This window comes from Triplophysa dalaica, chromosome 23 (assembly GCF_015846415.1).
Source record: "Triplophysa dalaica isolate WHDGS20190420 chromosome 23, ASM1584641v1, whole genome shotgun sequence".
Classification (NCBI taxonomy): Eukaryota; Metazoa; Chordata; class Actinopteri; order Cypriniformes; family Nemacheilidae; genus Triplophysa; species Triplophysa dalaica.
The window spans coordinates 448,083-471,225 of record NC_079564.1 but is presented as its reverse complement, the minus strand read 5'-3'; the positions used below and the strand labels follow the sequence as shown (position 1 = coordinate 471,225).

At 40.4% G+C, this 23,143-nt stretch overlaps 1 protein-coding gene across 1 annotated transcript in view; it reads left to right on the top strand.

Annotated features, from left to right (window-relative positions):
• agap3 (ArfGAP with GTPase domain, ankyrin repeat and PH domain 3) overlaps nt 1-23,143 on the top strand; it is a 148,167-nt gene continuing 125,024 nt past the window's right edge. Inside the window, exon 1 of the mRNA XM_056737802.1 lies at nt 1-769. Coding sequence (XP_056593780.1) covers nt 400-769 — 370 coding nt within the window. The 5' untranslated portion in view covers nt 1-399. The remainder of the gene's footprint in view (nt 770-23,143) is intronic.

Below are 23,143 nucleotides of genomic sequence, written 5' to 3'. Positions count from 1 at the left end.
AGAGTAGAACCGTCGCATTCAGTCAATGGACTCAGGGCGCATTGCGATAACCGGCCCCATTGTGCGCGCTTCAGGCTGGGGAGCAAAACCAGAGAGATTCGGTCATAACAAAGGTGTGTCCAACTGAAAGACTTTCATTGCTGAAACGGACAGGACACCAGGACACGCGTCGCTGGAAACAATGATCCAGACTGAAGTTTGGGTATTATGAGCAAGACCCGCGGATCGCCGGAGACCCATTGATGCGTCATAAACGCCGATTATTGCGTCACGATAGTTATTATTTCGCCTCCGATTAGAGTGTGCAGTGCAGATCCATCGCGCGCTCTCCAAAAACCCCTGAAAGCGCATAACGGGCGTTTGCATTATTCCCAGAGCTTTCCTCTTCCGCCCACAACGATGAATTACCAGTCGGGCGTCCCGGTCTCGGTGTCAGTGTCCGGTATTTCCCAGCAGTCCCAGCCCGCCATGCCAACCCCGGGCACGGTACCCGCACCGGTTCCTCAGGCCATACCGCCTCAGTTCGGATCAGGATCGTCCGGGAGCTCCGGGGCGGGTCAGTTCGGCTCGGGAACCGTATCGGGCCCTGCGGCGCAGTCCGGCGCGTCGGGCTCTCAGTTCGTTTTGTCCAACTCTGCGGCCATCAGAGGCGAGATCCATCGGTTCGAGTCCGTCCACCCGAACATTTATTCGATATACGACTTGGTCGAGCGCATCGATGACCTGGCCCTGCAGAATCAGATCCGCGAGCATGTGATCTCCATTGAAGGTAAGCAGAAGGCCAGTCGCTACATTGATTTGATGTCACAATGTAACATTATCAATGCGTCTTTGTGTTTCTGTCCCCGCATGGACTGAAGCGCATTGTGCATGAAAAAGAAAGATCAAATCTGTAGCATGCATCAAAAATGAGAATAGAAGAGTAGGACTGGTCATTCTTTATCTACACCCCGGGTTTAATGTTAACAGAGGACCGGCAGGTCATAAATACGCATTACATATTTTCTAAAATCCCAATTCATTTTGATTGCTTCTCAGTAATCGGCATTGATATATGCTGTTCAAATGAACTAGGAGGGTGTTTGCTATACTCGTGTTTTAAAGTAGTCTTGGTCTATATTAATAAGTGACAGATGCTGTTCAGAGGACTTTCCATATAGTCAGATTGTTTTTGGGACGAAGAGATGAGATTCTTACATAACAGCACGAGCTTCCAGAACAAGTCCTCAGCTGAAATAGCTGTAGATGGAAAAATCACATCAGTGATTTGTATTCACTTTGGTGGTGATTGGTCTCTTGCTGTGGATTTTAATGCAGAATTGAATGTTTTGATCGTCTCATGCTTGGCTTGTCAGCATCGACTGTTCGTAGAAGAGTTTTTAGGCTTAATAAATATACTCATACCAGAGAAATCAAGTCTGACTCTCAGTTCCAACAATTTGCACAACAGGCTTGACCTTTTGACCTCTATATTCAGGGGCAGGACGAGAGTTCATTTGAGATGGGCTTTAGTCACAGGTTATTTATATGCAAATCAAACTCTTTGGTGCTATAGTTATACGACAGAACTGTAGGATATCCCGTTCACGCATTTCTATGCTTTACTGGTTTTATTTTCTAAGACTTCAAATCCTGAGATTTTTACAGGTTTTGCGGCACACATTGATCCAGTGGAAGCTATATTGTCATATTTTATGTTGTCACAGAATGCAGTTCCTGTCATGCAATTTTTCAATTAGAAGCATCGTCCTTAAAACATGTTCAGAGAAATGAGGACACTTGACAGATAATAAGATTATTTATTTAAAACCTCTTCAAAGCATCTTGACATCAAAACTGGCTGCAATGAAGAGTTCTTTCTTTACAAAAATAGTTTATTGACAATGTAATCGTGGTAAAATCGGTTTAATTTGAATCTAACTAATCTGGTAGTGCATTTCACTGCTGAAGATGGATGTAGAATCTTCTAGAAGAGCACGCACCCGTTCGAGGGTCTCAACAGTGGGAGTGAAGTGTTGGCTGTGATGTAGAGCGGAAGGTTTTCTGGTTGGTCATCGGTCAGAAGTGAGAGTATTGTACATGTTTGTCAGGTGAAGGTTTCCATCTTGTGTTGTTGAGGGTGGGAATAATCTGTATTAGTAGTATTATCCAGTTAATCCTCTTTCCTTCAGATAGGGTTATAGCGCGAGCACCCTGGTGGTTTTATCTAATGTTATTGAGCTTTTGAGATGAGTCATTTGTATTTGTCTTGCTTGTTAATTAAACCCTTAGGTTCTCTGGATGCGTGTTCTTCTTTAGAACATTCCAGCCCACTTTGCTCTTGAAAATAGCCAACTTTTTTTCGTCATCTTAAACAAACTTTTCTTATTTCTTAAATGTCATGCGCAGTGTCAGTCACTTTTGATCTATGTCGACTCATCCGGACTGTCAGTACATCACCCGTGTAAAAGCTTATCGGCCGTTACCATGGTATACATAATTATGATGTAGCCTATACGACAGTCAATAGGCTTGTTCGACTTGATGCGACGCTGGAAGATCCGACAGGCGGATGACATCACAGTACTGCGAGAGCGATTTTAAAAACTATACAAAGATGCTTGTCTCTCGCAGTACTTTGACGTCATCCGCCTGTCGGATCTTGCAGCACTGCATCAAGTCGAACAAGCCTATTGATTTCCAGCTCTTATATGGCGTAAGTGTGGAAAATTTGTCCTTGAGACAGTAAGAGATTTGTATTGGTTTGAATCTAATTGCAGATGGAAAGTATGTATTAGTTAGTTTACATTTGCATTAGAAGTGTGACATCAGCTGCGCCCTCGACTGCCGGTGTTGTAATTGACTTCCACAAATCATATTATGGTAATCAAGGACGGATGACAGGAAAAATATTGAATTTTGTATTCCGTTTTTTTCCCAGCATGATGCAAATCCCCCGTTCCAGGCCTAAAGCAGGACTATGGGAATGATTTATTGTAGACGTAGCCCCGCCCACTTGATGCACTCATATCTCAGATTAGACATCCGACATTTGAACTGAGCTCAGACTTGAAATGAACATGGATTGTATTTGGAATAGTATGCATGCTATTTTTGAAGTACACAGTTCACGGTATTAGGTAGAGGTGGGCGATATATATCGTCTGCGATAATATCGAGTTTGTTGTGTAAACGATGTGCAAATTCTCATTATCGAGTATTTAAATTACTGCGAAAAAACTTCCCAAAACGGGCATTAAAACTCCACACATTCAGAGGCTGCAGCAGGGCGTCACGTGATTGCTGTTCTGCGTGCGTCACGTATACGTTCGCATGGTTAGCGCATGGTCGCCCGCAAGTTCAACACCTGAAAACGAATGTGATTAGGCTACACATTTGACAGAAGGAGATAACATGCAGACAGCCGCGCAATCTACTTCGGTTCCGAGAATCCGCGTCCGCTGCCCGAGAAAAGCCGACATCGGCTAAGGTACCTGCTGCACAACACACTCAGCAAACTTTAGCGGAGTCGTTTAGCAGAAAAGTGCCTTACGATAAGAAATGCAACAGGTGGCAATACATTACAAATTCCTTTTTTTTTACTTTTTTACTTTTAGTTCGATGTTCTTACACTAGTTCAATTATTATTTTGTATGTCTATTTGAATTTTTACTTGAATACTTACATGCTAAAGAAAATAAATAAGCATTATTTTCATTCAAAATTGTGCCCATTATTATCATCAGTGATTAAGTAACTCAGCCTTTTAAAATCACATTTTTAATGGATATCGTCTAATTATCGTTATCGTTAAAATCGACAAAAATATCTAGATAATATTTTTTGTCCATATCGCCCACCCCTAGGGCTGCACGATTTATTGAAAAGAAAGCGCACTCGATTTGGTGGTGTGCTGTGATGTTTTATGCACAGTTTATCAGTGAAATACTGTTAAATGCAGCTGCGCCTGGAAGCCAGAGGGTGCTCTTGCACAGAAACTCCAATGCTCCACAGAAGAAGTACCACACGTATAACCAGGAAAAGCCCTCTTTCTATCTGGCATCTTCCTATCACTGTTTTTCAAGCCTCTTCAGGTATTTTCATGATAGTACAGTATATTTATTAGGATGATGTTTGACGGGTGTTGCTGTTTTAAGCGTATCAAACGCACAGTGCTTTCAGATGGAGCAGCATTTCATACCAGATCACAGAGCCCCAAAAGCCGGCATTTCCTGGTTATACGTGTTGTACTTCTTCTGTGGAGCATTGGAGTTTCTGTTCGAGAGTGCCCTCTGACTATCGGGCAAAGGGGCATCTAACAGTATTTCACTGAAAATCTGCGCAGTTCTTACATAATTAGATCATGTGAGCATGTTGTAGCACACTACACCCTGTAATGTTTGTTTTGCACTTAACATACTGTTTTCAGAGCCCAGCAGGCCGTATACATCCTATACAAGCTAGTTTGCAAAATTTCATTCCAAACACAGTCATCTTCCTAGATTGTGGAGAGCCCAGGCAGCCCATTACAGAATCATTACTGGTACCGACCTTGGTTGAATCTCGGTTTGGAAACTAGTCAAAAGGTGGATTTAACCTTGGCTTCAAGGAGTTTAAGCATGCTTTAATAGGTACAGAACGTTCAGACAGACCAGTTCGTCTATGTGCATTCTGTTATGGGAATTGCAAAGTCTACCTCCATCTGTTATGTCCTGTTCTTTTATTATTCCTTTTAGTCATTAGAGAACAGAAAGTTAATATGATGGAACATGTTTTGTAAGAGAGAGCACATTCGTGTAATTTTGTGTCTCTTTTCAGCGGTGATAAGGCTTATCAGCAATTCATCAAAACAATTACACACTCCTGCACAAGAGGCCTGCAGGCGGAGAGTTATTTGTTTTCTTTTAGTTTTAGTTCACCCCGTCATGCTCACCTGCTTCGACTATTACATGTTATTTATATGATCCTCCCTCAGTTATGTGTACTGTAAAGTGAAAAGCACGTCACACGCATAATAAACGCAATGTAGCTTGCTATTGGGCACAGGTGGTGCATGCCCCGCCCCTTTTATTTGGGCTTTATGTGATAGGGCTGGGCGTAATATATCGCGATTCACGTTAGTTATACATGTCTAAATGGATTCTGTATTTTATGTTTGCTCTTCTGTGAACTACGGCTCTTTGATCAGTAAGAAGTACTGCTCGATCTAAAATCACGACGAGATTGAGTCGTTTAAAACGTGCATTTGAAAAAGCAACACTAGTCAAACATAATCACTATAAATATATACTGGATTGTCATGAAAATACATGAAAAGCTTTGAAGAACAGCGATAGAATATGACCACTGGAATTTACTGGAACTAATCATTCTTCTTCTGTTTCCTGTATTCAGAGTTTCTGCGCAAGAGCGCCATCTGGCTTTCGGATGTGGCAGCATTCAACCGTAATTCATTGAGAAACTGAGAGCATAAGAATCGCACAATATTTCACACAGCCCTAGTATTTTGACTGTTAATGTTTTTGGAGCAGGTTTCAGATGACAACAAACATGTTTTTTCTGTTCATGCAACAAATGCAACATATCTGCAACTTTGTTTAAAAATTTTTTTGAATGACCTTCAGTAGATGTTTGTGGGTATATTAAGAAGTCTGAATTCAATGTAATTTGGGTCTGTGTGAAACCACAACGCAACATATGATCGAAACCAGAAGATTGAGAGACCAGTGTAAACCAGCTAAGACCACATGCTCCTTTTTTTTTTTGAAGGAGCTATTGAAAGAAATGCAATATAATACAGATAACTACTGTATGTCTTCAGGAGTGTATAAAGACCTAACATAATGAAACGTTTTTTTTTATTACTTAAGGGGCTGTGTCCACTGAGGCGCTTGCCCAGCGTTCTGCACAAAGTTGAGCATTTTTCAACTCTGGGCGCCGTGGAAAAAAGCGCAGCATTTCCGTTGATAACAATTGAAAAAAAAAGTCGGCCACAGGTGTTAAAGCCTTGGTGGATGAGCTATTTCTATCTACACACACTGCGGGTCCCCTTACAGGGATGTCGCCATATTCTTTCTACAGTAGCCCTTAAAGGACAAACTGCTCTACAGAATGTGTTTTGTAAATACTTCATCTCCTTCGGCAAAGAAGCAAAAACGTGACGACATCTTTGTTTTGTGTCAGCCACCGTAGTGCTTCAAAAGGGAGGGAGGGGTGTAGTTAGCCGTTGGTTTCAATTCACAAGCTTACCAGTAGATGCCGCTAAATTTCGTACACTGGACCTTTAAAACAAAACAGATTTTCTGATGGTGACAAAAATGAGTGAAACATATTACGTAGCTCTTGTTGTCTCTACCAAGACATGGAGATGCACATCATATTGCAGTAGTTTGTTTTTTAAATTGTTTTGTCATCACCATAGATGTCGTGATTAGAGACATGAGGGATTTTTGTTTAGCTTGTTAATACTGCAGATAATATTTGTGTTTCTATGTACAAATGGTGTCGTCTTCTTGCACCGCAGGCGCGGCTTTTCAAGACGTGCTGCGAGCAAAGAAAATCAGTGCCTGTGAAATTTGCATATGCTTTGTTTTGTCATAAGCAGCACAAACGCCTGTCTATCATCATCACCAACGTGCTCGTTTCATCATTTCTCGCTGACTGTCTGTCTCCTAGCACCTTCTGCAGTGCCTGGCCCAGAACCAAATTAGGATTTTTGACATTTGAAAATGAACACTCCCGTTGACGGCGATTACAAAGTTAATGAACGCGTTGCTAAAAATATCTTGTTTGTGAGTCATGCGATGCATGCATTAAGCACGCATGTTATTGAGTGGAATGCATGTCTTAAGTGCACGGAAGTGATGGCATTAGAGGCAGCAGCGCAGGTGTGTGGACTGCAGCAAGGCTGACGGAGGACGCGCTGGAGAAACTGTTGTGTGAAAATGCACCTGTGTGTCTGGACTGCAGATACGACTGCAAACGGCCGACGTTATTGCAGAGCGCCTGTTGCTTAGAAACCGGAGCCTTAGCTTTGTTGAAGATTAGAACAGAACACCTCAGATATTCTCTCTGCATCTCTGAGCTCGTGATTCACAAGTACCTCTGAATCTTCTCATTTATGTGAGCGAATAGATAATCAATAATGTTAAAAGACAGAGATGTTTCTTTGTTATTGTTATATTTATGATTATCATAAAGACATGAAGCGATCCATCGCCTGCTGCTACATAATCAAATCTGGTCTGGGGATAAAAGTGTTGCAAGGTTTTATTAGTGTTATTATAGTTGAACTAGAAATCCATTGTAAGCAGAAATGTACCTGTTGTATTTCAGGACACATAGTTTTACCGTGGTATTTGTAGTAAAACTATAAGAAACAAAGAATCAGTCCCTCTCAATACAAGCTCTATTTTGTTGTGGTTTCTCTATCCATACCAAAATTAACCACAGTTTTATTATAGTGAAAGTTTAGTATGCATGGTTTTGTGGTTTGTGTAACATCAGTTGTAGTACAAATACCATGGTTATAATATGCTTACTGTAGCAAACCATATACACAGTTCATTTGTGGTAACCATGTCTAACTATAGTAATGTGTTGTAAAATCTTTCACTGAAAATGTTTAATTCTGTCATCATTTACTCACCCGCGAGTTGTTCCAATCCTGTATAAATGTCTTTGTTCTGATGAACACATAGAAAGATATTTAGAAGAATGCTTGTATATTCTTTATATTCTTTATACCTTTTATATTCAACAGAGCACAGACATTGATAAAGCAATTGTTCCTACTATATGAGTTTATGTGTTGAGTCATATAGTCAACGCCCATTTACTCCCATAGTAGGAAAAATTACTTCCATCAATATTTTGGCTCTGCTGAACACAAAACAAGATTGTATTTTTTTCTACTATGGGAGTCAATGGGTGTTGAGATCTGTTTGGTTATGAGCATTCTCCCAAATATCTTTCTGTGTGTTCATCAGAACAACAACATTTACACACATCTGGAACAACTCGAAGGTGAGGAAATGATAACAGAATTTTCATTTTTTAGATGAAGTATCCCATTAAAACTAGTCGCAGACGTATTTTAATGTTAAAGGTGTCTTGATCGAAACAACTTACACCGTGTCCACACCGGACGCGTCAGGCAAGTAGCAACATGACAAAAGACATTAGAAACGCATTAGAACCCATAATAATTTCAAATTTTGTCCACACTGGATGAAGCGCCTGTCGTGTCCGGTGTAGACAAAGTTCTACACTGACATATCTTAAAAAAGATCAGTGCAATAGTTTTGTCTGGAGATGCACACCAGTACTGATTTTTTGTACTGTTTGTTTTTTAAAACAACTTAAATATCCAAATGTAACTAAGGCCTTGTCCTGGTTTAATCTAACCCCTGTCCGAGAATCCGACCCGACATGTACAAATGTATAGTGCATTCAAGAAATGCATTCATGTCTCGCATCTCTTCTCTCTGTGATACAAACCCATGACCTTGTTGTCATTGCAAACATTGTCATTTGCCATTTAAGTCACAGAAACACATGAGACCGATCTAAAAGAGAGATTATACTTGAAATGCATGGAACCATCTGTAGTCTCTTAGTTTTTTTACATGGTTAATAAGAATCGGTTCATTGTCAAAATGTAATTTTCCACTGTAACTGTCCCTGTTACATCACTTAAAGAGTCTTGAATGACACTAGATGGACTTTTGGGCCAACTAGGGAGAGATAATGTTATTGAAGTTATTGCCCCAAAATAATAGTTTCATGTCATGTCATTCCAAATCTGTATGACTCTCTGTCTTCTGCAGAGCGCAAAAGAAGATATTTGGAAGAGTATTGGTAACCAAACAACATTGAACCTCCCATTGACATTCATTGTTCATGGGGGTAAATTAATGACAAAAATGTATTTTTGGGCGAACGACCTCTTTTAGTTTCTGAAAATACCTTTTCTCATAATGCAAAGCTGAATCAGTTCCTGTATTCTGTCCTACAGTTCTCTCTGTCATCAGTTTTTCATTTCTGGCTGTGGTTAATTCAATCTGTGCATCTGCTTCATCTTTTCAGCAGAGCGATTGTTTTGAAGGAGATATGCTGAAAACATCACATTGAAATCCAAACCCGAGCGCAACACTTTGCTCAGTCGGTCCCGTGGCTTTTTCAGACCTGTCACTGAAACGAGATTCAGCTCATGGTCAAAAGCTCTTTGTCAAGTCTTTTGAATCTTTTAATAGGACGTTCAGATCCGTCGTGAAGTTGTCATGCTGGACACTGTAAGATTCTGAGCTCACAAGGTCGTAAGTGCAGGGGGTCAGGGGTCAAACTGGACGCTTGTAAAGAGACTCTTTTCATAGTGCAGCCCCACAACATTGAAACTGAAGCGACAGCCTCATCTCTAGAACAGAATGCAGGCCATTGTTGTAACTAGACAAAGGTTCTCTCTCTGTTTGCTGGGTTTTGTACTTTTAAGTGAGCACACATGTTCTGACCCACGGAGACAGCTAGAGATCTCCTGTCGGGGTGGAGGGAGCATCTGTCGAAGATGCGTGCTTGTAAACACGGTTCACACTAGCCAGTGCACTATTTTATTTATTTCTGAAAATCATTTAGTACATTGAAGTCCAGTGCTTAGGGAGAAAACTGGTTACTAGGAGATGCTTAATGGGATAGGTCACCCGAAAACACTCTGCAGAACATAAAAGAAGATATTTTGAAGAACGTTGGTGACGTTGGTAAACAAACTACACTGACTCCCATCCACCTACTTTTATGCGCATTTTGGACTATCACATAGAAAATCCCCGGACTGAAACGGCAAGATGCACATACATTCTGAAAATGCGCATTAAAAAAAAGGATGTGCACTGCTGAGTAGGATAAACATTTTATCCGATGAGAAATAATGTGTATAAACTACGATGGAAACACATTTTCCGAATAAATTCCAGCACACGCTTTAAAAAAGTCATCAAAGTTATTTATGCTCCAACAGATCACGTTACGACAAAATAGGCAGAAAGTGAGAGGTATGTTTGGGTGGACGAGGAGGTCTGAAAATTTGTACAGAAGAACTGACCTTTCATGATGGAAAACGGCCAATCTTCAAAGAAGATTGGGAAACATTGTTCTCTCAGATGGAAACATGGCAGCTGACACAAAACCACTGAGACATTTCTCAAAATATCTTCTCCTATGTTCCACTAGAGAAAGTCACTAATAAGTTTGAAAGGACATAAATGGCTTAATTTTTATTCTCGGGCCAACTAAAAGTTTCTGCTATTTCTATGATCTCCTCTTTGATACTCGATTTGTAGTTTTTTATCAATCGCCCGCTCTCTGATTCACATTAAACATCGCACTGATCTCGTAAGAGATATACTTCGGATTGGAGGTGATGAATCTGACCTTCTGTAAGTACAGCCGAATAGTAGGGATGCTCCGATCCGATATTTGTATCGGAAATCGGCGTCGATACTGAATAAAATTCTAGATCGGGTATCGGTGAAAAAATTGCACCGATACCCGATCTAGCTTACATAAAATTTCTGCTAGGCGATGTAAAAGTTCCTGGAGACACCGGCGCTTAAACTCTCTCGTGGCTGTGCTTTGCGAAGCGTGTGACATCATACGCTAGCAACGTGCTCTGTACGTAGTGTGCGTGAACAAGCGAACATAGCTTACATTGAGCAGCGAACAGCATGGAGCGACAAAAAATATCTGCCATTTAGATTTACTTTAGAACAGCTACGCCTACAAGTTACACCGCTGTTTGCAATACATGCGAAGTAAATGTTCCGAGGGGTGGTGATAAAGCTGTTCATTATAATACTACTAATTTAAGCACGCCGAGTTCAATAAGCTGAAGAAACTAAAACGAGACGGTACGAAGCAGCTAACTTTGGAGGAGACAACGAAAATAATTCAGAAATTTCCATCTGGTAGTGTGAAAGCAGCGAAAATCATTGAAAGCATTTTGAATTTCATGGTAATGGATTTGCAACCGCTGTCCGTCGTTGCGAACAATGTCTTCAGACTCCTTATAAACCACCTGGAGCCGCGGTACGACATGGTGAAGCGTAACTGAGACCTGAACTGTACCAAAAAGTCTGCAAACATGTATACGAAAAAAATAAAGATGTTAATGCGCTGAGTTTTGTGGATAATTTGACTTTGAATTTCTATTTGCACCGACTAAACTATTATATATTTTTCCGTTTATTTTTACATGTGCAGCACAAGCTAGGGAAGCTAGTGTTTTGTTTATCTTTCGGTGTTGGATGTTAAATTTGATTTCCACTAAACTTTAGCTTAGTTTAGTGGACTTTGCTTTAATGACCAAAGCATTAAAAAGAGCTGATTCCTGTTTGAATATCTAAAGCAGTGAAGCTATTGCTTTTTTGCTGAATTTCAGCTGCTTTATTGTTTATTGTGCATTGATTTTTTAAATTATATTTGCACATAACAGTTATTAAGAGATTTTGTTTCCATTTATTAATACTTGTCTATCAAGCTAGTGAAGCTGTTCGAATAGGCATCTGGACCAGAACGGTTGCCTGATCTCCGGCGCCAACGTGGCTGCTGAGAAGCAGATGGTCTGTGACATGAGAGGAAGGTTTGGAGAGTAAAAACCGAAGCTTGCCAAAGACCCCAGTTCTCCTTGCTGTTCATTCAAACAAACACCGTGGAGACCCTATTATTTGTATCTACACCACAAAACGGTCTTCTCGTTCCTTTGGGATGATGATGCTCGCAAACGCGCGTAACCCCAAAAAGACCCCCCGTTCTGTCCCTGGTGGTCTGATGCAGAGCCCCGTGACGCATGCTAATCCTCCAAGGGCCCTTCCTCGCGGTCCGGAAGGGATATTCACACAGTTTTGGCTGGGCTCTGCGGATACGCCCCCAGCGTTGGTACAGTCTTGAGAAATGGAGCGCGCCATATGTGGGGGCACAATGTAGTGTGTCTCCACAGCATGTGTCGCGGAGCGTATAGCGTCACTGCACTAAGAAGAGCTAATTGAAGTTGCATTTGGGGACCTCAAACTTGCAGAAGTTAAATTGAATTCATTAATGTCGTTTACAGAACAGGGCCGTGTCACAGTTTCCGTCAAACGGCTTTCAAGGACGCCCCGGTTTTGATTTGGGGAGCAACTCTTTACCTACTTGAGATGTGCGTCAGTTGCGTTGGGAAATAAGGTTTGATAAATCTAATTGGAGTCTGCTGGCACGCACATACACATGTATTTTCCCATGAGCACTTGCTCTTAAAGCAGAGTTGTCAGAGAGCTTTAGAAGCAGTAGTGTGGAGTGATACTCTTGTGAATGTGCGACGGTTACAGCTCACCGCTCGACAGAAGAGTGCCAGATGATTGGCTTTGATCACCTGGTTAAGGTACTGATTCATTCATTCAGAGATGATTGATGCCGTTTACAAACGTGTCCGGATTTTCATTCAAAACAGTGCTGTACATATAGGTTGTAGTTGAAAGGAAAGTACGACTTGTAGGGATGTAACGATTACTGGCTTTATGATAAACCACAATAAAAATGCACAACGGTTAGTAATATCATGTCATATTTTAGTTATCATTACACCGTTACTAACGGTAACTTCTGATGCAAAATAAACAAGCAAAATACTATAGTATTAATATATAGTCCAACTCTGTCTGTTTCTTTGGCGATCGCTCTTATGACTGAAGGTGTCTCCTGGGTCCTAAAGTACACCCCATAACCCTCGACACGTGCAGAAAGAAGAGTTTCTGATTTGTGTTGTGTTTTAATGAACGTCTGATCTACTTAAAGTGGTAGTTCACCCATAACTGAAAGTCTGTCATCATTTGCTCACCCTCGTGTCCTGTATGACATGTATGAACACAGAGAAAGATATTTGTAAGAATGTACTCAATTTTCGATTCTGTGACATCATTGACTGCTATAGTAGGAAGAAATAAATGGTAGTCAAATGGACCCGAGAACTCTTTGTGTTCCTCAATTCTTCAACTTCTTCTTGTGTTCAATAGAATAACTAAATATACAATATTTATTTTCCTTCTATGGTAGTGGACGATGTCCCAGAACTGAAAATTGCTAACGTTCTTCCAAATATCTTTCTTTGTGTTTAACAGAAGAAATACATGTACATAGGTTTGAAACAACATGAGGGTGAGTAAATGATGACAACCGTCCCTTTGAGGCAATTCTGGTTTCTTATCGTCCGCATCTGTCAATGTCCAGACCTTGGCCTTTTCTAATGTCAATACAATTGTTCATGTTGTGCTTTAACTTAAGTTACAATCACTGATCTTTATAAATGACTGGATATCGCCTAGATCGCTAAACCAACCGCATGAGGTGAAGCCACCGAAAGCGATCGCACCGCCATCTTGGTGTGCCCAACTGACAGAGAGAGAAAATTACCATCTAAAATAACCTGTTTTCCGCTTATTAGGTGCGGGAGAAGTTTTTAGTACACGTGTGTTTAAATGAATTACTTGAATAACTGAATAAATGAATAACTTTTTTCCAATGTTTATGTATGTCAGAATAGCGATGTATAGAAGTCAATGTACAGAAGGTGAGTGTGTATTGCACACTGTAGTAATGGCACATGTGTAAATGTTTAGAAATAAATCTTCATGACTTAAAGAACATATACATCCTGTATTTATCTAGATTTAGATTTCAGAATTGTCACATTTGTCATATGTTGAGGTGTGTGTTAGTCTGCCGATCTGATATGTGGGCCATGGTCATGAAGATGAACGTAACTCACTCCTCATCTAATAAGACGGGAAAATCCCCGACTGTAAATAATTAACCATTTACATGCTTAAGACATTTGCGTTGTAAGAATGTACTGTGAGACCTTAGATATAGATATATAGTTTCATCAAAAATGTATTTTCGACTAAAGAAACTAACACATAAACATCTTGGATGACTACACGGGTGAGTAAATAATCATGAACATTTGTTTGGAAAGTGAACTACTCCTTTAAATTGGAGCGCTAATGAAGGATCTTAATGTGATTCAGTTTGGTTTCACAGTATTGTGAAATATAACGGCAACTTTCCACGAGCTGTTTTGTGGGTGTCACGAGGGGGTGGAGAGGCGGGCGGCCCCAGGAGTGGAGAGTTGGCTCGCTCCGTTTGCAGCTTCTGCTGATTGTTGTGGGTGTCCGCCTTCAGCTCCAAACACTAATGTGCTTCAAACTGATCGTTTTGTAAGATATCGCATTAAAGAGGATGCGTGCCTTCATTACGTAACCAAACCCACATGAATGGATTCGCTTCACGAATGCGCAATTTGGCACGGACAGCAAATCTGGATTGAAATTTAAAGTCCTTGTGCAAAAGGTCATGCGCTATTGTGTTAATCTCCCTCCCTGTACTGCAGTGACTTCTCTTTTTTTGACTCCTCGGGCTTGTTGGTCACATTTGTGAGGTGCTCGGCCTCCCTCCCCGTGGACGGCAGCAGGAGGATGGGTGTCCTTTGGCAGAACCAGCTGGAGCTGAAGGGCCGTTCGGTTACACTTGGCACCTCGCTGTGAATTCACTCATTGTTCTTATTCTCTTTGTCTGGCACTGATGGAGTTTTGTGGGAAGGCCGCAGTGTTTTTTCTCAAGGTGTTTTCTTGTTGTTTGATGAGTTGAGTTTGTTATGGCAGGCAATTGAAAAGCAATCTTCTGTTGACCTTTGTGAACACAAGTCTCTGGTTTGAAGGTTTTTATGTGGCCCCTGAATTGTTGCTTGGTTTTAGTTTTGGTCTTTATGAGCCTTTATTGATAGAAAACAGTGTGGAGAGGGATTATGTTACCAAGCTAGATTCACACCATATGAAACTATTAAAGGTGCAGTTTATAATATCCAAATATCCAAAAACCACTAGGCCAGTGTTGTAAATTTTCTTCAGTTGAGTACGTGCAATATCAAAAATGTTTCCAACTACTTGTAAATCGTGAGAAAATCATATCTGCGTTACCCTTTGTTACCGTCTAGCTTGTTTATGGCTCACAATTATACGCAACATTTATAAAAGTGATTACCTTACCTCGTCCTCTAACATGATTTCTCCTTCCCGTCTGATTGATGGTCATCAGAGTTGAAGTCAACAGATTCCTTCATTCCACACTCCTTCACAGCGTCATCCAGCTGCGCCATTTTTGTTGTTTTGATCTTGTGCCCTCTAGCGGCGGTTTTTACAAACCATTCGTCCGTATCGTTTACTCACCAAACCTGAATGACTCTCTTTTTTTCCTGTTTCCCTGTTTTTCCAAAACATAAAAGAAAATATTTTGACAAACGTTGGGAAACCAAACCACTTTTCCTCATTGCCTGCCGTTGTATGGAAACAAAACCACTGTGACATTTCTCAAAATATCTTATTTTGTGTTTCACAGAAAGTCGAACGTGTTTTGAATGACAGCAGGGTTATTAAAGGACAGAATCTTTATTTTTGGGTGTACTGTCCCTTTAAGAAAATTTTCCACTGTGCTCTTTCTTCTGATATCCAATAAGAATTGCAGTTGTATATTTGTTGGTGTCTGTTATTTTATAATCATCCTCATGTCTTGCAAATTGATTAATCCAGACATTCCCATACAGCATCACATTAAGTTTATCGGGGTCTCGAATCCCACAGCTGATGTGTATTTTTAGCCTTCATATCCTCGTTTCTCGGAAAGTTGCTGTTGGTCACTTTGGGACAGCGCTCGCTCGGGAGTCTCACGGCATGTTAGTGATGATCTGAGATCAGTTTTGTCTCTGGCCTTTAAAAGCATTTGCTTTTCCATGATCTCTGTCCACTTCTCTAATGTGTGTCACTATGAGAATTTAAAGATCTTGTTTATCTCCTGTTTCCTGTGTTTTGAGGCGATGGAGAGCTTCATCTTCTTCAGCGTCATCAGGAGGTTTAGTCCCTGCGGTATACACAGCTGTAGGGATCTCTTCACAGTGATATCTACTGAACGCTTGCTGAGCGAGGTATCATTAGGACGTTACTAGCGCACAGAACATTAGTTATGCTTTTGTATCAGCGGTTTTTGGTCATAAAAAGGAAAAAGTGTAGACGAAGCAGATTCTGATTGTGTGGTGGTAATATCTTATATAATATACATCTCTGATGGATTTCAAACCCGACAGGTTGAGTTTGAGTGTGATTTGTAATCGAGTACATTAGAGGAATGTTTTCATTCGGTTGAACAATAGTTATCAAATAAAATCAATGCTGCTGAAAAATTCACAAGCTAACAAAATCCATCAGCAACGTTAGAAACTGCTCAGAGGTTTAATTCATCATTTTTTTTAAAGCCACGAGAGTTATATGTTGTCTTGTAAACCTGTTGCCTTGAAAAATATCATTTTAGGAAAAATGGCGTGCACCGTGTTTATCAGCCCGAACGTATTTTGTTGCTCTAACTATCAGCGTGACCAGAATAACACGTTACGTAAGGATACCTGCCGGCAAAAAACAACAGCATCACCGAACCAGAAAGGATGCTGAGAGACGTGCAGAAATCAACAACTCGCAGACAAGAGGAGACGTTTCTCAAACTCCAAAATTGTGTCCTGGAGGTTTTATGACAGTGAGCAAACCGACAGCCGCTGAATGTTTAAGTCATAAATATGAATGGAGTCGCTGATGCTTCCCAGTGTAAGGAAGCTGTTACCATGGTGACGTTGGTACGAGAAGGTCGTTAGGGAGCCGCATCGCTGATGTGACATTTCTGATGCCCCGTCTCAAATCTTTAGTTTTTCATGTCATGTGTGGCTCGTGAGTGGTTTATCAATCAACATTTGGTTTTCTGGCGCTCGCTCTAATGAGTTTGGCAGTTATGTCGGCGTGTTGATGTAAATCATTTGCCGTACTGCATTAGTTTTCCTCACTAACAAATTCTTCTACGAAAGAATCACTGGTACTTTTGTGTTACATTTTGCCATGTAAACCACCCGAGCAGCAACCTTCCGGTTTCTCTTGTGAACCCTAAACAGAAGTGACTTAAACTGAATTCATCGACTGGCCGTTAGCGACTGAACCCAAAACAGAGCATAATCTCATTGAGCCCCATGTTAAAATACCCAATTTACAACAGAAAAATCAGTTTACAGCCTGCAAAAAAAGCCGGTTTCGATTATCTGGGAGTGACTCGCTGCCAAGATGGCGACAAGCGGATCTGCCCACTTTAGGCTTCAACATTGCTCTTCACAAACCTACAGTTGACGTCACGGACACTACATTCATGTTTTATACAGTCTGTGGAACCATCTTAAATGATCTGCATCAGACAGTAATGATGGTAATGGTAATTTACATTTTCAAATAGTAAACCACAAATATTAGATTTATTTTATAGTATTTTTATTGAGGAAGAACAGATTATTATATTACAAACACAGCATGTTACTAATGATCCTCATGGTTTTACAATCTCCTCAAAACAATAGTTTTTTTATCAAATAATTAAATAAATAAAATGACCATAAAAAGGGTTAAATAACAACAATATTTCCCACTACAGCTTTCCTGTAGCTCAGTGGTAAGAGCATTGCGTTAACAACGTAAGGTTGTGGGTTTGATCCCAGGGGATAGCACATACCTATGTATAAATGTATAGGATAAAGCAATGCAAGTCACTTTGGATAAAAGCGTCTGCCAAATGCATAAATGTAAATGTAACCATGAATAAGAAAAAAAATTCAGCCAATACAGTCAATGAGGAATGTAGACAATGAGGAGCCTTGGTTACGTTATCTGTGTCAGTGTGTACATGTCTTTACATTTTTTCTTTTAATTTTCGTTTGATGGACAATATATTAGTGGAATATTTAGTGGACCCTCTCAGAGAATATGAGATTTTCTCCTATTTCAAAAACAAAATCACATCGCTGAGCCAAAGTGAAACTAAAGGCAATTTACTACATTTCCAATCGAGTAGAATTCTTCTCTGAGCCAAAAGGCATCCAAAAGCAACTTCACAGATTTTAGACATGACCACAACCATGACTTGAACATTTTAAATCTAGTTGTCCAGTAATCAAACAGTCTAGTGCGAGCTCAAAACATACTAGCCAAGTCTGCTTTAGCATAGTGGGAAATATTAGAGTTTTTTACCTGGTGAAGGAATATCAGAGGCGTAGGTTGGGCTCTTCTGACTCTGGGCCAAAAGTTATGGCCAAGTCTTCTAAATGTCAAACGTTTGACAGTTTGAAGTCCATACGTGGCATCAGGGATCATGGATGTTCACTTTTGTAATGGACAGTTGCATTTTCTTGTGGCTTCTGATGTTTTTGTGTTCACAAATTACAGTTTTTTACATATATCATTCAGTCCTTGACATTGTTGGGAGATCCGAAATTAAATTGACCATGGATGGATAATAGTACCAAAGCATTTTAGTTTTGCTTGTTGTAAAACATATAACCAGAAATTTACCTCAATAATCTTTGAAGAAATGTACAACAACCTTTTTCTGTTGGGTTACAAGAAAATGTTACATATTTTTTTTGGCTGAACTGTTCCTTTAAGGTCGCTATTTCCTTGCATTGACTCAAATTTCATTTTGAATTTTATTTTAAATTCCATTTTAGTAGTTGTGCACTGAAATATTGAAAGGCGTGTCCCCTAATTTAAATCATTTCAGTAACTTTGAGCATTTTTGGACAAAAAATGCACAAGATAGATATTTATTGTGTCTATCTGCTGAAATATAATTAATGGATTAATAAATATTTGAGGAATCAATGAAACTTTTTATGAGTCTGGTGTCAGATTTATATAGTCGACAGATATGTGCTAAAATGCAAAATTCCTCTTTCCATTTTAACTCTGTGTCCAATGAAATGGTGCTGTAGTGTTTTACATCCAAATCAAGAAATATTGCAAGAAATCCTTGACAAAAGGGCACAGAAAAGCTGCAAGCAAAAGATAAAGTTTATTACCTCTGCATGAATTCTAACCGTATCAAGCTTGTTATATTCCCAGATGTGAACTAGAATATTCATCCTTCATTTGACCAAAACAGAGGAAATAAAATTCAGCTTTCCTTGTGTCAGTATTCTCTCTCTCTCTGTGATGTTTTTCACTGGAAGAAATGGAAGAAATGTTGCATTCGGCAGCGTAAGCCTTGAGCTTTTACTCAATGCATCGTGCACCTCGTCATTCGCCAACTGCATTAAACATCTCGACAGCCTTTACCTTTGAGAACAGGAGGGATGTGAACTAGAGGACATTTCCTTGACCCCTGATCAAGTTAGTTAGCTGAACTGTAACTGTTGCTCAAACTTTAATACTGAGATGTTTCTATCCAGAGCTAAATGTATTTGTTTGTGCTACAGGCTTGAATGGTGCATTACATTATGCGGCTTGTTGATGAGAGAATTGTTGATGAGGCTGGTGGCCATTTAAACGGACGCAAAAAACAAAATGTAGCCCAGGGCCCAGAATATCACACGATGGCCCTTGAATTGATTCACTTAGGACTCCGAGCATCTTAGCAACTGCATAACACCACTCAGTACCCATGTTTTGTGTTTGTTCTTTTGTATTCATGTATTGTTTGGTTTTGTTCTGTGTATTAATGAAACGTTCTTGTTTGGAAATATTTGAATGCAGTTAATGGAGTGAAAATGAAAACAGGGTGCGGCTGTAGTCTTAAAACATTCACTACTCAAACCATCCGTTCACATTTGAATGTTCTTCTTTTTTTGCCGGCCACAAAAAAAGTATATGGTGTATTTGGTTAATACTATAGTATACTAGAGTTAATTTTTCTCTATACTGTACTATAGGTACTTTTATGTTCTATAGTAAACTGTAGTGTATTATTGTATCTATAATATAATATAGGGAAATTATTAGAGCAAACTACAGTAGTCCATAGTATCAACCATTGTAATTGATTAACTGCTTTAATACTATACTAAAGTGTTTTTATACCTTACTGTAGTATTAACTTAATAGTATTAATACTATAGTATCCTATAATAATTTCACTATATTATATAACCAGTACTGTAGTGAACTACAGTTTAAATATTACAGTAAACTATTGTATTTTCATGTGTACTGTACTTGAGAACCACAGCTCTGCAGGTTTTGTAACTCTCCATTATAGAGCACAAAGGGTTGACTGGTTACCCGAGAGATCCGTGAACTAAGTTGATTGTGTCAGATAAGGTCAGCGCACAGAAAGTGCAGTGCATTGTGGTTCCCGGAGATGAGAATGACTGAAGGGCTATTTCGGTTCACCAGTTTGAGTTTGGGTTGTTGAGAAAACGCTACACTACACTCTTCCCATTGCACATTTTCCGGCACCAGACCCAGGGCTCTCATTTAGGTGTCAGGGCGAGGCAGTGATATCAATGGCGAGCTACACTATACTTTACCTACCATCACAACACTGTGACGTTGAATTTACCCGTTGTGAATGTGCTGGAGTGTGTTCGTGCCGGCACAAAGAGCGAGAGAAAATGTGTGTGTGGGCACGGGGGTGGGTGTGGGCGGCTGGAAAGGAGAAGAATGGGAACGTTCACGTCGGCGTCGTCTCTTCAGACGCTCCTCCAGAGAGCTCATGTGGGAGAGCTGTGGCGTAATCGGTGACTGCAGCCTGTACCAGAGGGTCACATCGACCCAAGATGAGCATCCGGAGAGCTTTGAGTAGACTTTAGTTACGGCAAATGAGCAATAATGCCAGCAATAAACAGCATTGTGTTTCAGACGTCACCGGTTGAAGTGGTGCCGTAATGGGGAAGGAGTTATCTCGCATGTTTGAAAGGGAACATACTGACGTACTAATGCTTAAAGTGCAGAGTTCACTTGCCGGTCCACACTGACCGTTTATTGAATCGAATGTCATGTTTATTTTATGCCACGTCCAAATGGCCATAATTGCCAGATTACAACTCTGACGGAGATTGCTTCATGTTCCTGAGCTCAGGAATTGTTATTTTAAACGGCATGTGCAGAGATGTCGGATTGTCGACTATATCTATGCTGTGTGCTGTATCTACAGCCACATTCAGGAGCCTCTCTTGGGTGAGAATATACATTTCTCATCTAAAAACACTTGTAACAGGCGAGTCGCTTGCGCTGTTGCGCCGTTGAGCCATGAGCCGTGCTCGCCGTGAGGATGTGAAGGTTCCAGCAGGGTAGAAATACATTTTCAGCACCGACACGCCTGGAAAAAAGAGCACGCCGTGACTGTTACTTTCTATTTTAGCACACTTGTCACATGTCTACATTTCAAATAAACAATTTATGTGCGAAAAAGATCAGGGGTCTCATTTATGGGACACCTAGACACCTTCCTAAATTAGATTTTACGTTAATTTCTCAAAGTGCAAATGTGTGATTGATATAATGAACGTACGCACGCACAGAAAACGCGTGTATACCTCTCGGCCTTTTAATGATGTCTAACTAATGTCAGTGATATATGAAAGGGCGCCTGTCAACATCCAAATCCTTTACGAGCCTCAAGAATGTCTTCTCTTTTCAAAAACCTGCCGCACGTGGATTAGCAAAAGTGTGCATATCTGCTCAGACCCTGACGTGGATCCAAGCACTTTTCCACGTCAAAGACCGTTTTTATAAAGATGAACGTTGCTGATTATTCATGTGCTTAACCATGAAGTAATTTGCACAGGACATGGTATTAAAACATTTCTTTTGAGTCTTTACTGAAAACATTTGGGGCTTTAGCCCCCTTAGGCCAGATTCACATTTTGTGTATATTCGTTATTTTAAATTAAGACACGCGGCACATTTTTCCTTTCATCATGGGTCATTTGAAAAGAGAAAGCACCGCGACTTGCGTTCTCCGTGCGTTTTTGGACACGGAATGTGAATGAGGCCTTAGGCCACCCTAGCGCCGCACCTGACAACAATATTAAAAAGTTACCTGCCACACCAGGGTCAAGGATGGAGCATTAAGTCAGATGACACTGGAAAGTAAATTTAAAGAGAACATTTATTGCAAAAATAATTATCCAAAAATAATCATCTATATCAGCAGTATATGTGAATGCTAAATAAAACAAAGAAAATATGCAACACTGGAGCGTTTCGAAACCTGTAATGTTGAGCCAAAAACATTGTCACCTGTAAAAGGTTATCTCATTTCTTTGGGCGTCATCTTGTGTAACTCGTTGAATTACTGTGATTGTTGACAGCGACTGAAGATGTTGACATCTTGCCAGCTGTGGCATCTATGTATACAACTCTATGGTACTTTTAAAGGTACATTAACAAAACCTGCGCGTTTCATTTCGAGGTGTGAAAGAGGATCAGTCAAATGCAAAAAAAACTGTCTAATAAGGTCCCCTTGAAAATGAAAAGTCGGTCACATGAACGCATTGGAGTTGTTAGCTGTCATACTGTTATTGATCTGTGTAAAAGATGAAGTCGGAGAATCAGAGAAGCCTGGCCGACCGTGTCTGGTTTGTCCTGCACTTCATTGATTCATGTTTTTATAGAGCAAGTTGCATTGCAGAAGATGTGGAAGACCTGAAATGAAAGGTCAGAAATCTCCTGGAGATGATGAAGGTTTGGAAGAAGAAGACGGATGAAAGGGAAAGTGCAATTGGAAGGATGGTGCTTTTGTAGGCTCGGCACACATCTCTCCTGTGAATCTCAACATGTTGTAATTCCGATCTGGCTTTTGGCTTTGTGTCGGTGTGCCTCCATTGAGAGATGCAGAGGAGATGGTGTGTGTGGGGGGGTGGAGGTAGAGTTACATAACACTGATGGGATGAACTTCAGTGAGAAGATGGAGGAAAGAAGGAGAGAGAGCGTTGCTTTTCTTGAAGTGTGACACCTCGTTCTTCACTTGAGAGCGTCGCGTGGGTGTGTTTGTGTGTGCGTGTGCTTTCGTCAATCTGTGTGTGATGCTTTTCTGGTGTAAGCGTGCTATGAGGGCACGTGATCAATTAGGATGAAACACCGAGCTGCCTACATGGAGCTTGGGCTAAGAGAAATTGTGTGTTGTACTCTGTATGGCCCATTAATCTGTACCTGATGCTGGGCGGCACATTGGAGCGCCGCAGTCACGTGAACGCTGAGAGTTCTAGTTTGACCTGATTAAAACTAATTCTCAAATTTTTGCTTGTGGCCAATAAGGTATGATGATGATTGGAGATAATTCTTTC